We start from the raw sequence: 7,514 nt of genomic DNA, 5'->3' as shown, positions 1-7,514 counted from the left end.
CAAAGTCAATAACTTTATTAGAAAAATAAGTTTAACTTGCCTCACTTTACAGTATAAAACGATTCATTTGCGAGAATGCAAACACAATTGTTAGAAAAAAAACAAAAAGACGTAACATCATCTGAGCTGAATGGTTCTAAAAAAAAAAAAAACAACAAGTCACAGTCAAGACAGTGAAACGGAAAGTGATGGAGAAACGACACACAGAGAGGAGAGAAACATCCTGCTGCCGCGCTCGGCCCAACTTCCTACCAATCCCAGAAGGCCTCAGTGTTTCCCTCGCACGGCCGTCTGCTGTCCACCAGGTGGCAGTAGAAGCTGGCAGTCGCAGCCACCGTGTCGAACATTCCATCTTCGACAGGTGACAACAACAGGTAACACAACTCCATGCGGCCGTCTGTGATCTGAGCTACACAAAAAAAAACGTATTTTTTTTTTGTTTTTTTTATCTTTTTGTCTTTTTCCAAAACTCGCTAGCGATGAAAACGGGTTGAATTCTTGATGTCTTTTGCTTGAACCAATAGGCTGCACTGCATCCGCGTTCAGACTGCCGGCCAAGAATCCGATCTGAAGCCCGACCAGACTGAAACTGGACAGAGCAGGAAGCTCATTGGCTCGTCGGGAGCTGCAGGCCAGGTATGGCAACTGCACGCCACACTGGACCACGCCTCCAGCAAACCTGTCAGGCGGCTCAATAACGTGGGCCCGGTCTGGACAGAACCACACCCCCCACGTGGAGTCGGCCACCGAAGACCCGATTCGAGAAGGAATCTGATTGGCCCGCAGTCTGAACGCAGCCTGTGAGTTTATAGACAAGACGGTCAAAATAATGTTTAACAATGTGTTTGTTCGCATAAAGAGATTTAGTTTTTTTTATTTTTCAAAAAAAGCACCGTTATTTTTATTTATTTTTTTTCTGCTGTTCTGTCCTGCGTTGCTTGGTTTTCAGGGGCCTGGTTTGAAATTTGTGGACACTTTAAAAGAAAGCTAAAATAATATAAAGAAATGCAGTGAGGGATTCACACAGCTGCCTGTCTGTCTGCCTGTCTGTCTGTCTGTCTGCAGACTCCTCCTCTAGGTTCCTGCAGCATCACGTGACCTCTGGCAGCAGCAGCAGCAGCAGCAGCAGCATCCAAACCTTCTTCCAGTTGTGCTCCTCACAGAGCTGATGAGTTGTTGTTGTTGTTGTTGTTGTTGTTGTTGTTGAAGGCGGCTCAGCTCAGTCAGTTCACTTCAGTCAGAGGGCGGGGACCTGGCGGCCCCCTGGTGGTGGTGGTGGTGGTGGAAGACAAGCGGCTTTACTGGTTCCCAGTAAAAATCCGACGACACAGTGTGCAAACGGCGCCATCGTTCAGTCTGTGCAGGAACGACTCAGGTGTGGGTAAGTGCTGCGTTGTCGCGTGTCTCTGAGGTGTGTGTGTGAGGTGGGGGTGGGGAGGGGTTGGGGGAGGGGAAGGGGTGGGCGGGGCTGGCGACTCCTCCACACTGAGGTAGCTATAACGGAGCCTCGGCACAGACGCACAGCTTCTCAGAGAAGAAGACGACGGTCGGAAAAAAAACACCTCCACGACATCATCCCAAAAATACACACACAAAAAAAAATTAAAATTGAGGGCTCAATGAAATCATAATTAGAAAAAAAAAAAAAAAAAAAAAGTTCACTACATCATTCCAAACAAAAAGTGCAAAGACAAAGTTTCCAGGAGGAGCAGGAGGAGCAGGAGGAGGTCCAGCAGCGAGTCTCAGTCTGATTATCTGTCTGCTCCTTTGAGGGAGGGAGGGAGGGAGGGAGGAGGGAGGAGGAGGTGTGGAGGGAGGGAGGGGGGGATCAACCGCCGGAATGCCATTGGACCCCCGGCGAGTCAGCTGACCTTACCACTTCCCAATGTTCCAGTGTGCCGGCGGAGCCTGCGGCGTCACTCAGCGCCCCCCCCTGGTCGGTTTCTTCATAGCGAGCCGTCAGCACCGCCGGCCTCCAGCCACTTAGCCTGCTAGTCAGGTGACAGAAGGAGGCAGTTAGACAGCGGGCATCGGACTCGCACGCACACACACACACACACACAGACAGGGGCACGCACGCACACACACACACAGACAGGGGCACGCACACACACACACACAGTGCGCAGTGGAGACGTGCACGTGAGTCAAAGCCTCGAGCAGACGGAGGAAAGGACGGTTTTTGGAGCCGAGTGAGAGGAGCTCAGACAGGTGGGGGAGGGGCTAGGGGGAGGAGGGAAGGAAGGGGGCGGAGCCTAGCAATTAGGGGTCAGGAGAGGAGGGGAGGAGCAGCAAAGACGACGACGAGTGCGACTCATGCATGGCGCTCGACTCGACCACAAGAGCAGCGACACAGCTGCATGCAAGGCTAGTTAGTGAGGGGGGGCGGGGGGGTCAGCTGACCAGCCTGGCCAATCAAATTGTGTGTTTGACAACCACCACCACCACCACCACCACGCCCTGAATTGCAGTGAGACTTGTAAGGTGGTGGAGGGCGTTTTGAGTCTTGCTGTCGGTCGGTTGGTTGGTTGGTGGATTTTCTCTTTGCTTTGCTTTGATTGGATGATGAGTGCGATGATGAGGAGGACGCGTCGGTCGCGGTGGCATTTTTGGAGGGAGTCACATGACATGCACGGTGACACCGGAGCACGCGGCCGACTCGGGCAAACCTTGGGTCCGTTTTTATTTTCTCTTCCATCAAGGAGCCTTTCCACAAATTGTTGTTTTTGTTGTTTTGTTTTTTTTTTTCGTGGTGCAATTTGAAGAGAGAATTTTTGCCCAAACATGAATTTGCAAACACAATTTGAAAGGGTTTCGTTTTTTTTTTTCTCATTTTTTTTGAACACACGTGTGCGTGTATGTTTATTAAAGCAGACAAACAGCAAAGAATACAAGCCCAAAATGTAAAAAAAGCCAAAAGTCGGGGAAACTGCGACAGCCCCGCCCTTCTTTGTTTTTTTTTCTCTTTTGTTTTTTTTTTTTTCTCAGTAACAAGACACGTATTAACTTTTAAGACAATACAAATCGTATTTTCATCCGTTCTTATTAAAACACACGTTTAGGGAGACATGATGCGTTGTTGCTGTGAGCTACTTAAAACATGGAAAAAACCAGAAATTCTAAAAACATACATAAAGCTAGAAGCCAAATAGACAGCGGAGCACAGAATTCATCTAAAAACTGTCGGCGGCGTCTTGGGGTTTTTTCCTTTTGTCAAACGTTCTGATGGGGGGGGGGGGGGGGAGATCTTTTAAATCTTTCAATCTTTTAAAATAAAAACAAAAGCAGTCGGCCAGAAACAGGCGGCAGGAGTGACTAGTTGGGGGGGGTTGTCGAGTCCAAGCTGATTATTAAAAATATGTACAAAGAGGTTTTTTCTCTCTCGTCTTGCCAGATGTCACCAATTTGGAGGAGGTGGTGAGAAGGTTGGTGGGTTGGTGGGTGGGGGGGGAAACAAAAACGTTGCAGATGGCCAATCAGATCAAGTCTCTACGTAAAAAAAACAAAAAAAAACAAAACAGGAGCAAAAAAAAAAACAAAAGTAGTAAAAATTAAAAACAACCCCAACCAAAAACATTTTGTCGACAGCAAAGCCCTACTCGGCTTTTACTTCCACTGCTGCCCGTAAGAATCCTGATAAAACTCCTGGTGTTCGGATTTGTAATGGGGGTAGTTATGGTGCTGCTGGCCGCCCTGCAGCGGCTGCTGGGCGATGGGCTGCGAGCCCCAGTTCTGATTATTGGTCTGGCGACGCTTGGAATCTGGCTGGTTGTACCCGTCAGCTTTGCGCTTTCCTCCTACACTTCCACCGCGGCCGCCCCGAGCACCACGTACCCCTCCTCGCCCTCGCGGCGGAGCCATGCCTCCTCCTCCTGCTCCTCCTCCTCCTCTGGAGCCGCGCACGCCGCCGCCGCCGCGGCCCGGTCCGCCGCCGCCGCCTCGCTGGGAGAAGTTGGCCCGCCCTCTGGGTGCTCCGCCTCCGCCGCCGCCACCGCCACGGCCTCCTCTGGCCGGCGAGGCTCCGCCCCGTGAACCCCGGCCGCCGCCGCGCCCCCTGGAGGGCGGTGCCTGGAAGTCGTCGTAGCCGTAGTAGGGGTCGTCGTAGCCGCCGCCACCGCCGCCGCGGTAGCCGTGGTAGTCGTAGCCGTAATAGTCGTAGTAGTCGTCATAGCCATAGTAGTCAGACGGGTAGCCGTAGCCCCCCCTGCTCCCGCCTCGGCCACGCCCCCTGCCTGGGGGGGGCATGTGCTGCTGGGGGGAGTAGTAGTAATAGTCATCATACCTGAGGAGGAGAGCGAGGGGGCGGAGTCAGAGCAGGGCATGGGTGAGTAAGAGAGACGGGGTGTGTGTGTGTGTGTGTGTGTGTGTGTGTGTGTGTGTGTGTGTGTGTGTGTGTGTGTGTGTGGCTCACATGTATGTCTTGGAGGCTTGTCTCTGGGCTTTGCGGTCCTTCCTCTTCTGGTCGGGAGGTTTGGCGAAGACGATCTCGATGGGTTCGCCCTCCAGCTCCTTCCCGTTCATCTCATCCAGGGCCTGAGGAGGAGGAGGAGGAGGAGGAGTCAACATCATCAGCAGTGGCAGAGGTGTGAGAGCCCTCAGGGGGCGGAGCTCTACCTTCACAGCGCCGTCCCGCTCCTCAAAGTGGATGAAGGCGTAGTCCTTGAGCTTCTTGACCCGCTCCAGCTTCCCAAACTGGCTGAAGGACGTCTCCAGCAGCTCCTCCGTCACCCCGTTGGCCAGGTTCCTCACAAACAGCACCTTGACCTGACACACACACACACACACGCAGGCGTGAGGCTGTGGCCCAGGTGAAGATGCTCACCCGGGCGTGGCTCCAGGCTGCTTGCTGACCTTGGCCATGACCTCTGGGTCGGGGTCCTCGATGGGGTCGGCCCACTCCACCGTCACCACGTTGCCCCAGACCTTGACCTTGCCGCTCATGAGGCGGCGCCGGGCTTGCGCCGCCGCCTTGTGGTCCTCGTACTCCAGGAAGCAGAAGCCTCGGTTCTTCTTCTTGTCGTCGGGTTGGAAGTAGAGGATGACGTCGCTGAGGCCCTCTGCAGGCAGAAGTGGAGAAGGCACGGGGTCAGAGAGCCGCAGCAGCAGCAGCCGCCACCCACTCCCCCTGCTGGAAGCACTGAACCGGACATCTGACCTGTGACCTTGGAGAACTCCTCCACGATCTGCTCCTTGGTCTTGCTCTTGGGGATGGAACCCACAAACAGGCGGTTGTTGGCCACGGATATGCAAACGCCGATCTGCTTGCCGGGCCGGATCTCGTGATTGTTACACTGAGGAGGAGGAGGAGAAGGAGAAGGGGTTAGAGAGACTCTCCTCTCTTCAGGATGGTCACTGGACTCCAGAACCCCCTCCTGAAGCCCATGGAGAGGACTCATGGACGTGCTCACCAGCTTGACGGCCTCCTGGGCCGCCTCTTTAGTGCAGAAGGTGATGAAGGCGTAGCCCCGGTTCAGGCCGCTCAGCGGCTCCATCATCAGCCTCAGGTCCCAGATGGGGCCGGCCTTCTCAAACAGGGGCACCAGCTCGTCCTCAAACAGGTCCCGGGGGATTTTACCCACAAAGATCTGAAATCAAATCCGCACACATTTCTCTCTCAGCGCCATCGTCCACGTCTTCCTGTCCACCAGGATCTACACGCAGCAGGGCCTCCGTCGTCTTACCTCCGTTCCCACGGTGGGCTGGGCGCCCGTGTACACCGACTCGGGCGGCGGTCCGCCGTATTTCCGCTGGCCCGTCGTGACGTCCAGCGTGTACTGGGTTCTGTCCAGCAGCTCCTTGATCTTGGACTCGTCGGGCCCCTTGGTGGAGTCCAAGACTTTGGCGCCCTGTTTCTCCCGCTGCCTGTAGGTCTTCATGACGCCGCACAGGAAGGCACTTTTGTTCTGCGGGCCAGGCAACAAACCACGAGGGCGTCAATAAAAAACACAAACCAACAAACAAACGGGCGACAATCGACTTTAAACGTGAGGAAAAGCGTTCCCTCGCTCGCTCACCTGTACGTGCGACAGGTCGCTCTCTTTGAACTGGACCAGCACTTGCAGCGCGCCGTCCTCGTTGAACTCCTTCAGCGCTTCGATAGCCCTTTCGTCGAGGTCACTGTGTGCTACAAGGCCTGGAGAACAAAGCAGGTGCAGGAGAGAAGTGACCGACGGCATCGAAAAACACGAGGAAACTCCAATCCGAAGAATTCTCTTTGACGGAGGACAGGTGGAATCGGAAAAGTTAGCAATATCGCGTCGTACCGATCGTATAATCGGACCCATGGCAACGCAGCGGAACCACCGATGGTGCGAGTGTAAAAAAAAACAGAGCTGATAATCCAATAGAAATCATTCTGTCACAACGCCAGCAGTGATGCTCGGGTGGTTGTGGTGCTTCTACGTAGAATTAGAACTTGGAATCGATGCACACAAACAGATGGCAGGGAGGAGGAGCTTCTGATTTGCACCCTCAGCATCCAACACGAGGAAAATTAAGTTGTTGGTTTTTTTTTATAAAGAAGAAGAAGAAGAAGAAGAAAGTGTTCAACTACTCACCTGATACGTAAAGCTCGTCTAGTTTCTCGGCCACCTGCTGGGGTAAGCCGGCCTCCAGCAGGGCGGGGAAGTGTTCCGAGCGGCTCTCGACCGCCGTGGTGTCCATGGGTTCCATGGGCTCCGTGGGCTCCTCCGTAGGCTCCTCTGTGGGCTCCTCCGTGCCGTTCCCGTTGACGTGGTCCGTGGCCATGTCTGCAGACATCTGCGAGGGACGGGACGGAGACACAGTGACACCACCGAACACTCAAACACGCACAGAAACAAACACTACAGCTGTCGGCGGAAAGTTTTGGCGCCATCGGAAGGTTGGAGATAAACCCAACGCACGCGACGTCCTGGTGTAAAGCCGCTCACAGCACAGCACACACACACACACACGCTGTAAGCAACACAACAATGGATTAAAAGTGTATTTTTTGGGGGGCGGTGGGGGGTGCGTGTTTACAGTCACAGCGCTGTTCTGGTTAAACTTCCGAGAGAAGGTGGCGGGGTAGAAGCCGAAATCCCGGTTCTGTTCCATCATCACAGTCCACGCCTGTGAGCTCCAGCGAGCTGGTTAGCCGTTAGCCACCTCGCAGGCCCCGGTGTCTCCAGCTAGCAGCTTCGTGGTTGGGGGGACGCACGGTGCCATGGCAACACAGCTTTGCGGCGGAACGACCGAGCTTTTAATTTTTCCACCCCTCCGCCAGGAGAACCGTGTGTACACCAGCGGTTTAACCCGCCGTCGACTACAGCGGCCTGGTGCTTAAAATGCCGGCTAGCCACGGAGGCTAGCGGCTCTGGGGCTCACAGTGACCGGCTGTGCAGCAGCCACCACAGCGCTGTCTGAACGCCGCCGCCACCGCCGCACGTCCGTCGGTTTGACGTGTACCTACCATGCAAAGCTTAATTTAGGTGCACGATGCTGGTTCGCCGTAAAAGTGAGCTTCAAGCTGGGTAAAAGAATCACACCGGCGC

General features: G+C 54.3%; 1 protein-coding gene across 3 annotated transcripts in view; it reads right to left on the bottom strand.

Annotated features, from left to right (window-relative positions):
* Nucleotides 1–7,514, bottom strand: part of LOC142881246 (heterogeneous nuclear ribonucleoprotein Q-like) — a 7,626-nt gene continuing 112 nt past the window's right edge. Inside the window, exons 1-11 of one of the 3 annotated variants that reach the window (XM_076015399.1) lie at nt 7,433–7,514; nt 6,558–6,759; nt 6,015–6,133; nt 5,682–5,903; nt 5,409–5,585; nt 5,156–5,291; nt 4,852–5,057; nt 4,615–4,764; nt 4,412–4,533; nt 3,835–4,282; nt 1–1,988 (exon numbers count right to left, since the gene is read on the bottom strand). The exon at nt 7,433–7,514 is cut by the window's right edge and continues 112 nt beyond it. In XM_076015399.1, the coding sequence (XP_075871514.1) occupies nt 1,947–1,988; nt 3,835–4,282; nt 4,412–4,533; nt 4,615–4,764; nt 4,852–5,057; nt 5,156–5,291; nt 5,409–5,585; nt 5,682–5,903; nt 6,015–6,133; nt 6,558–6,759; nt 7,433–7,435 (1,827 nt within the window). In that variant the 5' untranslated portion in view covers nt 7,436–7,514 and the 3' untranslated portion in view covers nt 1–1,946. Of the gene's footprint in view, nt 1,992–2,606; nt 4,283–4,411; nt 4,534–4,614; nt 4,765–4,851; nt 5,058–5,155; nt 5,292–5,408; nt 5,586–5,681; nt 5,904–6,014; nt 6,134–6,557; nt 6,760–7,432 lie in introns of those variants that run through there. The other 2 variants (XM_076015398.1, XM_076015397.1) reach the window with 2 other exon arrangements.

Source organism: Nelusetta ayraudi, unplaced genomic scaffold (assembly GCF_046127955.1).
Source record: "Nelusetta ayraudi isolate G7.1 ecotype Tasmania unplaced genomic scaffold, CSIRO-AGI_Nayr_v1 ptg000188l, whole genome shotgun sequence".
In the NCBI taxonomy this organism is placed as follows: Eukaryota; Metazoa; Chordata; class Actinopteri; order Tetraodontiformes; family Monacanthidae; genus Nelusetta; species Nelusetta ayraudi.
This window is presented reverse-complemented; position numbering and strand designations above follow the sequence as displayed.